The following is a 13,860-nucleotide window of genomic DNA, read 5'->3' as shown; positions in this document are numbered from 1 at the left end:
GCTAACAGAGCTTAGGGAAGCTAATAAATCTGGCACCTCAGTAATAATGAGAGATTTCAATTACCCCAATATTGACCGGGTAAACAACACATCAGGCCATGCTAAGGAGGCAAAGTTTCCAGATGAAATAACTGAATGAAACATGGAGCAGTTGGTTCAGGAACCCACAAGAGAAGGAGCCATCTTAGAGCCAATTCTTAGAGGAACACAGGATTTGGTGCAAGAGGTAAATGGTGGTGGGGCTACTTGGCAACAACAATCATAATGCTATCAAAGTTTGACTAAATAACTAGGACATTAAGTAAATCTTCAGCTTTAGCATTAAACTTTCAAGGGAGATTTTGAGAAAATGCGAAAAATAGAAAAACGTGAAAGGTGCAGCTACAAAGGTTAAGAGACGTGGTCTTTTTTTTTTTTTTTTTAAATATCCCCAACAGAACTTGAGTGAAGAGCTTACCTGAGAGGATTAAATTAAGTTCTCACTCACTGACTTTTTTTAGTCAGATGCTTGGGGGCATCCTTGTTTCTTCTTTAGACCTTCACATTTAAAAAAAAATGTTAAATCACTACTTAACGATACAATTAAAAGACTGGCATATGAAGACAAGGAGTAGTGTGCTCCATCAGGAAAATGTTACACTGATGAAGCTCCATGTCTGATGCCTATAACATTTTCCACTACACGAGCCCGTGCCCTGTCTGGGCTGTCTGAGACCAAAGGATTGAGACCTCTGAAAGGTCGCTCCTCTGTAGGGTCAAAAACACGCACGAGCTCTCATGCCAAAGGAGCTTGACATCTTCTCTTTATGCTCTGGCAACTGAAGAACCGGAGATTCGCCCCACTTGCTGGCCAGTTTCTCCAACTCGCTCCCAAACAAGAGTGAGCCTTTAAAAGGCAATTTCGTAAGGTTAGCCTTGGAGGTCGCATCGGCTGACCAATTTCTCAGCCACAACAGATGCCTGGCCGCTATTACCGAAGCTACCCCTCTGGCTGAGGTGCGGACCAGAAAGGCAGCTGCTGGCTCCATACCTGCCCTGGAATTCACTCCAGAATCATCGACTTCCCGAGAGAGAAGTAAACAAGAGTGAGCCACCAGGGAACAACAAGAAGCTATCTGAAAGGTCATCGACACAGCATCAAGTGCTTAAGGATGGCCTCAATCCTATCATGCACATCCTTCAAGGCCGCTCCTCCCTCCTCAGGGATAGTCGTCTGCTTGGGGATGACAGAGACAAGCACATCCACTTTGGGGAAAAACACAAACACTCTCTCACCACTGGATCCAGGAGCTCCAGGCTTTCCAAAACACGACCCCCTTTGAAATTAGCCTCCAGGGCACCCCTCTCAAGATTAATCAGTTCTTGAACGGCCTCCATAAACAGGGAAAAAAAAACAAGAGGCTTTACGCAAAGAAACCAAAATGGGATTTTTTCTTTGGCTCGGACATGGAATCTGCCCCAGGTACTCCCAGCATCTTTAATGTCTGGGAAATCAGAGCTGGTAGCTCATCTCTATGAAAGGACTGCAACACAGTCCTATACGGTTCCAGTCCCGGAGGAACTTCCCCATCCTCCAGAGAGTCAGAATCGGCCTCATCCGTGCCATCTGCGTCCCTATCGGGAAGACCTGCTGTCGATCTAGGAGTACTTTGGCACTTACAAGAGGACCGGACAAGTGAGAGGTCACCACCTGTGAATCCGACCTGACCGGATTGGACGAGGCTGAGGACCGCACCTGAAGAAAGGCTTGCAATCCTTGAAAAAAATTCTACCCAGGAAAAAGCAGAAGGCACCTGTGCTGTGCCCAGTGAGCTACATTCCCCCACTGACAAACTAGTTAAGTGAGTTCCAAGGTCAGGCGCCCCTCCTGACATGTCTTTACCCAGGTCCTCATCAGGCTGGGAAGAACCAGGCTTTGTAAAATCAGAGGAAGATAACTCTCCCTGAGCCTCTAAGCAGCACTGGCATAAGTTAGAGGACACACCAGGCTGAGATGCCCAAATATGACAGGCAGCACAGAAGGAAAGGCGCTTAGGTTTCTTAGCTATAGGCGCCAGTCCGTCAGTACGCTTAGCAGGCGACTGAAGGTGTGCATCCAGCTGAATTCACATTGTATTACAGGGGTCTCCAACGGGATGTGTCAAAGGGCACGTATGTCGCCTCAGTAGAGCGTTGGGAAAAAGATGGATTATTCAAGGTTTCAGTGGCAACTTTTTTTGCTTGAATGGGGAACTTAAACAGCACCACTGGCAATATGTACTTTCGGGAAATGCAATATAAATTTCTGCGGCGGGCCTTTATCTCCCCACAGGTTGCTTGGCGAGCACATCTTATTTCGGATTCCACATGTCCTCGTTGCCACCTTGCTATTGGTATGCTCTCTCATGTTTTTTGGGACTGCCCTCTCATACAGTTGTTTTGGGGGAAAATTGTAAATTATCTGCAGCATTTATTGAAAGTGCAATTCACGATCACTCCGCAGCTGATTTTATTTGATTGCATTCCCCAGCCTATTATTAGAAAAATGGGTTGGCGTACTCTGGTTAAAAAGGCTTGGTTGGTGGGGAAAAAAGTTATTTTACTTAATTGGACGGAACAGTCAGCACCCTCATACTGGACTTGGTGTAATAATTTTCATCGCATGAAAAACATGGTCAACCTCACTTCTAAATTGTCTCCAGCACAGCATCGACTCTATTTGGGAACTTGGGAGGCATATCTGCAAGCCTTGCCGCACCATGCTCGGAGTTTGATCCTCAATGACTGAATGCTGAATGACGACTGCACCCTTGGACAAGAAATGGGTTCCCACACTCTTGATTTAGTTTTGATCACAGACTATCTTGTATCTTTGTGACTTTTTTGCCAGGACCTGGGGGGTTGTTTCAGAGTGCAGCATCCCCGGATACCACTCAGTAAGGGCCATCAGGATGGGCGACCCTGGCATTTCGAACCCATGTGGAAATGGGCACACAGGAATAATACATAATGGGTGTTTCTTATTATTCGATGAATATTATTGTCAATATTTGTATTCTGTTCCACGTTTTACTGTCTCGTTGACAATTATGTTTTCCAGTTATGTGTGATACATTCAATAAAAATTGTTTATACAAAAAAACAATATATATCTATATATCTATATATAGATATATATATACACGTCCAAAATGTAGGCATCCCAAGGCTAGACACTGTCAAACTTAAGCGCACAACCAATGAGGTCCACATCATGCGCACAGGTAAGGGCGCACCTAACACGGACATCACTATCACCTGGACACCCAAGCAGGTGTCCGACTAAGCATCCAAAAACTGGATCCAAAACCTGGACGCACAGCCAGACGTACTTGCATGAACTGACGGTCCTGAAGAGGGCAGCCTAACGCGCAAGAAAAGGCACGTGAAAATGCCACCACGGCCTACCACGTGGCGCACAGAGAAAAGCCTAAAAACAGGACCTAGCCCAAATGGCTGCTCAACCGACCAGGCTGCCCACGTCCCTTATCCTCCCTCGGGGGGGGGCAGGAACGAATGTCGGAATGGCGCGTCAAGCACAGAGATTGGGGGAAAGAGGAAGCCCTACCAAAAAAAAAAACACTCTCTCCTCTTTTTTTTTTTTTTTTTTTTAATTATAAGCCTTAGCTGAGCTCAGCCCTTCCTGGGTGAGTAGAGAGTCTGTCTCCAGCTGCGGGGGGAGAGGGCATATACCATCACCACCGTGCTCGGCTTCCTGCACCCACTGCCTTTCAACTGTTTTAACAGCTAAGTCCATGCCAGCTGATAAAACCAGCTACCAGACCAAGGCACTCATCTGAGGGACCATGGAAATCACCTCAGGAATTTTCAACTGGGGGAAGGACCACTTGGTATAACTGCAGGAAAGCAAGGCAATTTAAGTTTTCCTTTTATTTTTCCTTCTAAAACTTGAAGCAATCCCCAGTCGGGAGAGGCACATCCACCATCTGCGGGGGATGGAGAATACAGGCAGGCTGATGTCACTGCAGGAGTATATATACTGTGATGTCAGCTTTGCTCTGTCTCCATCTGCTGGTAGAGGTGCATAGCCCACTGGTTCTGGATTCATCTGACTAGACACTAAGAAACAGTCCATTTCCCTGCCCACCTTGGACAGGGACAGAGATGAAAGTGAATACAGTCTTTTGCATTCCTTGGACGTCAAGCATCATTTGCTGCAGTATTTGGAGTTAACTAAATCTGTTCGGAAGCCTGATCGCCTATTTGTGCTCCATGGAGACAGTAAATAAGAGCACAGGTGATGCAGACAACAACAGTCCATTGGGTTAAGGAAGTCATTACAGCTGCCTTTGTGGCTGCTGAGGTTGCTTTGCCAAAACAGATTAGACCACATTCCATGAGAGCTCTGGCAGTATCGTGGGTAGAACTTCATTTGTTGTCACCAGCCGAGATGTGCTGAACGGCGACGTGGTCATCTTTGCTCACCTTTTCCAAGTATTACCACCTGGATGTTCAGGCTAGGGAGGATGCCCTCCCTAGCCCGAATGGTTTTGACTGGCCCACTGGCAGCCTCTTGCCCTTTTCAGGATTAGCTCTGGAACATCCCACTGATGGGGAATGACCTGCCAGAATGCAGGAGGAGGAGAAGTTACTACTTATCTGATAACTGAAGACTGGTAAGAGGCTTTTCTAGCCCCTTAGTTTAGTGCGTATGTTACTTATTTTTGTTTGAGCTCCATGTTCTTGTTGGGTTGGAAGCATGAGTAGTTGATTGTTAATGATAATGTTTAAGTATAATCAGTTTGGCTTTTCCAGAGAATACTGGCGGGCTGATGATGTCCGGGTGAGACTATATAGCCGCAATGTCAGCGTTTACTCAGTCTCAATTTACTGGTAGGGCTGCCTAACCCACTGGTGGAGTTTGACCTGCTCTTATTAGAGGAAAGGAAATAATCAGGTAAGAAGTAATTTCTACATATAAACATATATGTTATGGGTAAAGTGAAGTACTGGATTATTCGGTTAATGTTCACATTTTGCTGCTGGGACAGGGGAGCACAAAGATCACCTTCTGAACCCAACCTTATCATGACTTACAAAAGATTTGGCACTTCAGATGTCACTGTTGTACCATATACTATTCAGGAAACAGGTTCCTTCAAGAGAAAACTGACAGGGGATAGGGGAAAAACTTTTGTGCATAAAGATATTGCCAAATAAGGAAAAAAAAAAAAAGCATAAATCAAATCCCTATAGAATTTATACAAAACTCACTTTAAAGAAGCAGCCTAGAGGAAAGGCAAGATAGGGGAGACATGATAGAGACATTCAACTGTCTCTAAAGTTTCGACACATAGGAGGTGAGCCTTGTTCAATGGAAAGGAGAGACTCAGCAGTAATCTTAGGAAATATTTCTTTATAGAGAGGGTGGTGGACAGCGGTGGATTCCCGGCCCAGGGATTCGCCGCCCAGGCTGGCCCAGGACCCATCACGTGGTCTGCCGAGCGCGGCTCCGTCACGGCCGCTCACGGCAGACCACGTGATTGGAGCGACCGGCCCACCGGGGGATGCCCGATCCCCCGATAGGCCAATCCGCCCCTGGTGGTGGATGCATGGAACAGCCGCCCAGTAGAAGTGATGGAGAAAAAAAATCCAACAGTATCTGAATTCAAGAAAGCATGAGATAAATACAGGGGACCTCTGAGGGAGTGATGGGAATCATACAGCTAAATGAATTGGGGGTGGGGGGCTGGGCAGATTGAATGGGCCATACAATCATTTTCTGCAATCATATTTCTAAGCAGAACAGATATTAATCCATTTTTCTGGAACAGTAAGTGATAAAGGAATGAAAGCAAACAGCCCTGTAGCAAACACACACAGAAACCAAGACGTCTGTGCTCAGAGAACAGGCTCAGCAGTACCAAAGCACCAAAAAAAATACCCGATATGCTATCCTGAGCAGTCTCTGCCAAAATCATAACCAAGTGTTAAAACTGCAAAAGCAGCAAGATTTCAAATATCCCTTTTATTCGCTTATGTTTCAGTACCTTCAAGCCCCATTGCATTGCACTGCTTTGTGATGGCATACTAGAGGCAATTTCATTTATTATGGAAAATTGAGATTGCAATAAATTCCAAGCTACATGGTCACTCTTCAAAATACTTTCCACAGTGCCCAGGCTAGTAAGCTCAGTGAAACGTTTGCAAGCTGATCTACGATGAAGATCTCAAAACAGGAAGAGCAAAAAAACAACCAAATCAGAGAGAGTACAGCTGCATTCTGGCTGTGGTACACAGAATAACTATTCCTCGAAAGTACAGGACACACAGGATTTGAGATCATTAAATGCATTGCTTCAAGTCAGATCATCTGACTTTTGGTAAATGTCGCTCTGCACAAAATTGCACAGATGACAACTGTTTGCTTCCTATCTCATATAGAATTTGGAAATTTAGTTCTCTCTCGCTCTCCAAGATGGGATAATATTTCAGTGTAATAGAATATGACTCAGACTAAGAACCTGCTAGATTTACAATTTTTTGTTTTGTCAAATATTCTCTCTGATTTTTCAAGATTTTTTTTTAAGACATTTTAAATTTTGGGATGTATATATACATTACTCGTGCTATATTTTAACAAATATTGTATATCTATTGTTTTGTAGATTGTGTGATTTATGCATGCATACCTCACCTTGAGCTTCTAGGAAGGGTGAATTCAAGTTTATTTATACAATTTTATTAGAACCCACAACCGGCAGTTTTTTGTTTTTTTTAATGTACTATTTTAACAAAAAGTTATATTTAAAAAAGTATTTTTTTAACCATTTTATGTGAGAAACAATGCTCTCTGAAGATATGCCCCAGTTTCTATGGTCAATTCTTTGCAAAATAATGACAAATTTGTATCTGCATACTTTGAATGAATATAACCCAGTACCGCTTCCCTGGAACATTACTCTGGAGTTAAGAAAGGAAATTTAATACAAGGCACCTGCTAGGGCCACTTCTAACTCGGTTTCCATAACCACCAAATATACCATAAGGCAATCAAAGCTATGGCTGTTTTCATTAGGAACCTTATCTGCCCCGGGTGATGCTGCAGGAACAGCCAGCTGGCGGGTGTGGTGTTGCTGCAATCTACTGGGAGTTCCAGACAGAAATTGTCCGTCGCATTATACGAAATAATTCACTCTGCTTCTCACCTCCCCAACCCCCGCCGCACAATGGGCATGTTCTCAGTACAGACACAGCTGAGGCTCTCGGACACATGGACCTCCTGCCATTGTTTACCAAGCTGACGCAGTTTCTGACAGCCCACTGACTGCATTCACCCATTTTGCACCAATTAAAAAAAAACAAAAACGTGCAGCTATTCTTCCCAGCAAGTAATACACATATGGCGAGAAAATGGGATTATGAAAAACAGGCATCGGGAGCAATCTCTGCTATGCAAGAAATGAAGACTGCAGCTCACAGTCGGGACATGGGAGAGCCTCCCACAGCGCGGTGAAGCAGGTTATCAAAGAACAGAGCTTGCACAGTAGTAAAGATAAGTTTAACCACAGCTTGCAGTGATAGCCAGATATTTCTGAGAAGAGGAATCCGGCATACAGATGCAGCAAGCAAACCAAAAGTTGCAGTACATACAGCGGTAACTACAGCTCCACTCCGATCCATAAGCTAAATGCCTCTGTGTTTAATAGCATCACCTAAAGCAATCCATGTGCGCTGCCCACCTCAACAGCTCTGATTAATTCCTTCAAGGACACCTCCTGAAAGGCAAGGCTAGGCATGTGCCTAAAGAGAGTCCAAAGCACTATTTAAGCAAACATCGGTGTTGTTGGTACCAAAGACTGAATGTGCATCCAAGAAACTAACACAAAATTCTCAGGAAGAACGCACTGCTGGGGAAAAGAAGCTCGGGCTGCCATTCTGAGTACAGCATGAGGAGACCAAATGAAAACAGAGAAAAGATCAAACCAGTTCCACTGCCGGCACAAACAAGCAGACACCTCCGTTTAGCTTCAGGACAACAACAATTGACCTGGACATCCTTGTCTTGGGAGAGATGGCAAGTATTTATATTCTCAATGCTCCCCCCGCCTGCCAGCCCCAATCATAACAAGCTCTTCCTCACTGAAACTCAGTATCATCATGCAAAAACCATACTGAATTTCCTTAAGTTTTATTTTCAAGTCCCCTAGCATCTAAAAAGAGAGCAACAAGGAAGGTTTTGTTCTGCATCTTGGATTGTTCCATTTGAGTTACCCACACCAGTCGCCAACGAAGTGACCGACATTACTTCATTACTCGAGCAACACGTGCGCACCGGCCTGCAAACGGTCTGTCTGCAGAAGGTAACGCGTTTTGTCAGTTTGTGTGCATCCAACGTGAGGTTCTGCGACAGTCCCAGCCTTTAAACCCTCGCCGGCAAGAACGCAATTTGTGCCATTCTTCCGCCGATATCATAAGTAAACCTAGACGCCCTCCTAAGAACAAGGCACGGTGCTGGAACTGAAGCTTACTCACACAAAACTGCAGCATGTACAGGTACCTTGTAAAGAGCTCCATACCTCTGTCTTTTCAAGGGCTTAAAGAATGCGAAAAAAAAACTTATTTACTGTGGGGTGAGGTTCACAAGCAAAAACTGTACAAAAGGATTCTTCCCAGAGAGAGAATAAAGGCATCTTCCACAGACTGAAGTTCATTCTATAGCACTTTGCCTTTTCTTGGTTTCAACACTTTTTTTTTTTTTTACTTCTGCCCGAGTGCGCTCCATGACTGCCACAGGCAGAGATGTGATATATTTATGCAATAAAATGTGAGGTGCTGCCATTCCAGCAAATATGGAATATTCATGTAAAACAAATCCCAAATGCCTGTCACAATAATTGGGGTTCATATAGCACTTTTCACCCAAAACAGACTCATTGTGCATGCATTTAAAAGTTTTAACACTTCAGAAACTGGCCCGCAGCCAACTTCTGGATGAAAACTTTCAAAAGCAACATTTTTTTTTCTCAAGATAATTACAACTAAGAAAAGAGACACAAAGGGAAAGCAACAGACTTAACCTGGAGAGCCAGTAAGAAAGCAAGAACAAGCTTTAAGAGCTCCAACCACTAGCACACACTGCCTCTTCCTTAAGTGTGATCATACCAAACTGAACTACAACAGCATTATCAGATCTACCCAGAAACAGCACAGCCTTGGGGGGGGGTTTATAGTGCTTGAATTATATCCCCCATTCTACACTTAACAGCACCTAGCCTGGCTCTTTTGGGCCTCTTGCTAGCAGAGAACCACTGCACCTGCATATTTTTTCCCCCATCTACCCAGCTTCCCAATTACATGCACACATCAGTCTGGACTATTATACAACATGCATTTCTAGCCTTAACAAACAAGAAAGAATCCAGGCGAAATGTTCACAGGAACTGGCAACGAGTTGATACTGTATATCTCACAGATAGAAATGGCATCCTTTATTTATTTATTTATTTATTTATTTAGCAATGGAAGGCTGCTCCTTCCAGTTGAAACTCTGGCACTCCTAAACCAGCAAATCTGTACCAACCCTGCTCACTCTCCTGTGAATTAAAAACTATCATCATGCAACAAGGCCTGGATGAGGCAAACAACATTCTGGACAGTAGAGGTAGAGGTTAAGGCCCTCCACCGGGGAGCATCATGCATAAAGGATTTGCTTCTTACAGCATCAGACCAACCACTGCAATGACTCCTACTGGGGCCGATGCAAAAACGCACCTCTCCTGGGGGCGCAATGCAATATTTAAATTAGGGCTCACGCTGTCAAGGAGGCGCTAGGGGCAACCTAGCACCTCCTTGACAACGCGAGCTGGAGACAGGTCCATTGTCGATGGCTGTCTGCCGGTTAAGAAAATGGACGCTGAATTTATCAGCGTCTCGTTTTCCAAACCAGCGCACATGCAGGGGTTAGGAAAATGGATGCTGATAAATTCAGCGTCCATTCTTCGAACCTGACTACGGGCACCAGAAGGAGTGTATAAATCAATATTAAAGTGTCAGGCACTTAATATTAATTTATTCACTCCTTCACTTATTGCCGATTGGTCCCTTTATTGTCACATGTCAGTGAAAGGACAAATCACCTTTCAGAAAGCTGTCCTGAAAGGGGATTGGTCCTTTCACTGACAAATGTCAGTGAAAAGAACCAATGGGCAATAAGTGAAGGAGTGAATAAATTAATATTAAGTGCCCAACACTTTAATACTGATTTATACACTCCTTATGGTGCCCGTAGTCAGGTTCAGAGAATGGACGCTGAATTTATCAGTGCCCATTTTCCTACAACCCGTGCATGTGCCAGGGGTTCAGGAAACAGACGCTAGTAGACTGCATAAGGGGATTAGTTAGCACCTATACAACCCATGTCCAACTGCGGGTTATACAGTGCGCTGGGCTAAGCACACTATATTGCATTGGCCCCACTGTTGGGAAAGGAAGTAGCTCTCTCCGGGATGAAACAAAAGCTGCTTTGCAGCTGCCCACATTACCCAATATTCCATATACTATGGACAAACCTAGATATTTCACATGGAGACATGATGTTTTTAATCAGAAAACAATATATAAATTCACAAAAAGAAAACTAAATGTGTTGCTGGACACAGATCATGCCTCCAAAAAGGAGATCCATCTTGATATATTTAAGTTTGGTGCAACTTTTTTTTTTAAGAACTGCAAGTTCTACAGATCAGGAGGGGGAAAACAAGGACAAGCATAAACAAGGAGCGACAGTTTTGGAACTACGTGCTATCAGTTCATTTTTAAACCCAGTACCTTTTGATGCTCTCAGGCCTGCCTGACCCTAGATAGTGAATTCTATCCAGATCCCCTGCATGCAGCCACAGGACCCACTGAACTCAACAACCTTATACTGTCTCAAACAGAAAGCACACGAAGGGCCAGATTTAAACGTCGGATTAATGTAGGAAAAAATGGGATTGGAAAAAATCTGCAAATGAATCAAGGACTGTTATTTAATATCAATAAAGCATTCATTTTAATGTTTTCCTTGCAATAGCAGTGACTTAAGAATCTGTATAAGGAGAGAAAACAGAATGGAAAAAGTTACAGGTGCAGGTTTTAGAGGACATTTACTGCCCAATGATGTTCCTTCCAGCTATCACTGGTGCACTTCAATCCTTCTCCCTACTGTGGGAGAGAATTGAATATCTTCCGCACATGGACCTGCTTCCACTAGCATTTACCTAGGAGGAGAGTGGCCTAGTAGTTACAGCAATGGGCTAAGAACTAGGAAAACCAGGGTTCAAATCCCAAATCACTTTACCTCCTCTTAGATTGTGATCTGTTTTGGGGCAGCGAATTACTAATAATATTGCGAGCTGCCCTGTGCATTAAATGGAAAGGTAGGCTAAAAACTAAATTATTATGTTTGCCAATTCTGCCAGTTTGCTCAAGGAACCAAAAGGGTAAACAGTCTCTATGCTGAGGGGAAGAAAGATACTTTAATTCACTTTTATTATTATTATTATTGTATTCTCCCTCCTGCACTGAAAGAACATGTGTCCTGCAAAAAGGTCTTGATGAGAAAAGCCCTGTACATACAATCTGTCCTCCTGCAGCACAGACAAATGGTTTTGCATCTTTAAAAACTAAAATCTCAGTGGGGTATAATGGTATCAGCAGAGATGGATTTTGCACCTTTGTTACTCTATAGCTGACCTCTTCAGAGTTGACTGATTTTATATCAGGCTGCAGAGCCATCATTAGTAAAACTAAGCAATCCCTGCAGACTAATAATAAGCAGCAGGCGAATCAGGTTTTGTTCCTCCTTATGGGTTACATTAGGTGAAAGAACAGAAAAAGAAAGCTTGTAACAGGCACGACAAGCACACACAAAACCAATTATACTCTACCGCAGGCTACCCAATCAGCTCAAGCTTCTTGTATTTTTAGATCTATAGATACTTTCTTACTACTACCAAACCAAAGCCTGTCCGATATCATCACATCCTCAACACGCTAGTTTTACGCTACTAGGCAGTTATAGCAGTATCTATAGTTTTAGAAATGTCCCATATTTCAAAAATCTGAAGACCAGGCGGGCTACTGGAGGAACCATTTCTAATTTCAGTGTAAGGGAGGCACTGGCTGCAAGACTAAAATCGCCTTGCAATTACAACCCTGGTGTATGCTCACGGCGCCAGCCATTGATTCGCCCGGCCTCTTGCAAGAAAGGCACAGCCGCAGGATCGCGCACGGTTTTGCCTTCGTTTGGACCTTCGCCTGCCCAGTGCCCCTCCCCCTACTAAGGACAGGTTCAAAGGTGGGGGGCGTCCGAGCGCATGTCCAGTCTCAAGATCGGCAAGAACGAGCGACGTGCGCGGGTTACGATGGCTTTATGTCCAGTTGGCTCTGTGCTGTGAAAGCGGCAATTTATGGCCGTTCAAGTCAAAATCCGATCGTTTCCAGCCGCACAAGCAAACCTTACACGTTACTGAAAAGCGAGCCGTGCCTGTGTCCGGAGATGATCTTTGTCACAGCACGCATCGGTCAAGAAGCATGCAGGACCCTTGGCAATGGGCAGGCAGCCAGCCGCGGTAGCTCTTAATGAGTTTGCCAGGCACACGTTTCCGCTGCAAGCTGCCGGGTACCTTATGTGCTCACCTCCCCCCCCCCCCCCCGGGTAGCGCTCACCTTCAGGTACTCGTTCTCCGAGCGCAGCTCGTCCATCTCCCGCCGCAGCAGCAGCACCTCCTCCCCCGCCTCCTGCTCCTGCGGCGGCCGCTCTCCCCGGCGGGGCCGGCGGCTGCCGCTCCCGGGGCTGGGGGCGGCTCGGGGCTGCGGCTGGCAATCGCGGGAGGCCGCGGGTCCACCGGCCGGCAGCGGGCGGGGATCGTCCGAGAGCGGCTCGGAGGCGCAGTCCGACAAGTCCGAGGAGCTGCTGCCGCCGCCGCCGCTGCTGCTGCTGTTGTTGTTGTGGTGGACGCGGGACGGGACGGGAGCGGGGCGCTTCCCTCTGCCGGCATCCCCCGGCGACGGAGGAGGAAGCGTGAGAGGTTTCCTGGGCTGCGGCGGCTCCGGGGGGGCTCGGATCGCTTTCTTGCCGGTGCTCCTGGCCGGGCTGGGCTTCTCCTTAGTGCCGGGGGTGCTGCGGCGGGACGGGCGGGTCTGCGGCGGGTGCTTGGCCGGGAGGTGCGGGGACTTGGGCGGCAGGGCGGGCGGCTGCTGCTTGGCCGGGGTGCGGGGGTCCCGCAGAAAGGGGCGCGCCGGGGAGGGGGCACGGTGCAGGCGCCGCAGCTGCTGCTGCTGCTCCCCTGGCTGCGGCTTCAAGTCACCGCCGTTCAGCGTCTCCATCGGGAGAGGAGGAGGAGACGGGAGTTGGGCAGCACCGGCGGCTCTCCCTCCGCTCACAGCGCAGCCCGTGCGCGCGGGGAAGGACTCGGAGCCGCCGACACTGCCCTCCTCCCGCTCCGGGGCTCGAGCTCGGTCTCGCGCTACTGCACGGCCACTTCAGGTCTCCATCAGTCAGTGAGGCGCGTGCCGCTGCTCCGGGGCTCGCGCGCTACACCTCATCCCCACCGCTGCATGCCCGGCTCTGACACGCGCCCCACCGGCGGCGCTCTGCGCATGTGCCACATAGCCGGCCAGCCCAGGCTCCCTGGGGCATGCGGCGCGCAGTTGTTGTGTGTGTGTGTGTGCGCGCGCGCGCGCGCGCGCGGAAGAGAGCGGAAAAGAGACCCACTTCATTCACTGGGGAAGGGGCGAGAGTTAGGTTGGGTTCATTTATGAACAATAAGCTACACAGGAAGGCCAAACAATTGCCGGCATGGTTAAAAAGTGAGGTGAAAGAGGCTAGTTTAGCCA

General features: G+C 46.6%; 1 protein-coding gene across 2 annotated transcripts in view; it reads right to left on the bottom strand.

Annotated features, from left to right (window-relative positions):
- Positions 1–13,654, bottom strand: part of MTCL1 (microtubule crosslinking factor 1) — a 375,130-nt gene extending 361,476 nt beyond the window's left edge. For both annotated transcript variants that reach the window (XM_029591011.1, XM_029591012.1), the window contains exon 1: positions 12,691–13,654. In XM_029591011.1, the coding sequence (XP_029446871.1) occupies positions 12,691–13,350 (660 nt within the window). In that variant the 5' untranslated portion in view covers positions 13,351–13,654. The remainder of the gene's footprint in view (positions 1–12,690) is intronic.
- Positions 13,655–13,860: the final 206 nt, after the last annotated feature.

Source organism: Rhinatrema bivittatum, chromosome 2 (genome assembly GCF_901001135.1).
Source record: "Rhinatrema bivittatum chromosome 2, aRhiBiv1.1, whole genome shotgun sequence".
Classification (NCBI taxonomy): domain Eukaryota; kingdom Metazoa; phylum Chordata; class Amphibia; order Gymnophiona; family Rhinatrematidae; genus Rhinatrema; species Rhinatrema bivittatum.
The sequence above is the reverse complement of the archived record's forward strand: the minus strand, read 5'-3'. Positions and strand labels throughout refer to the sequence as shown.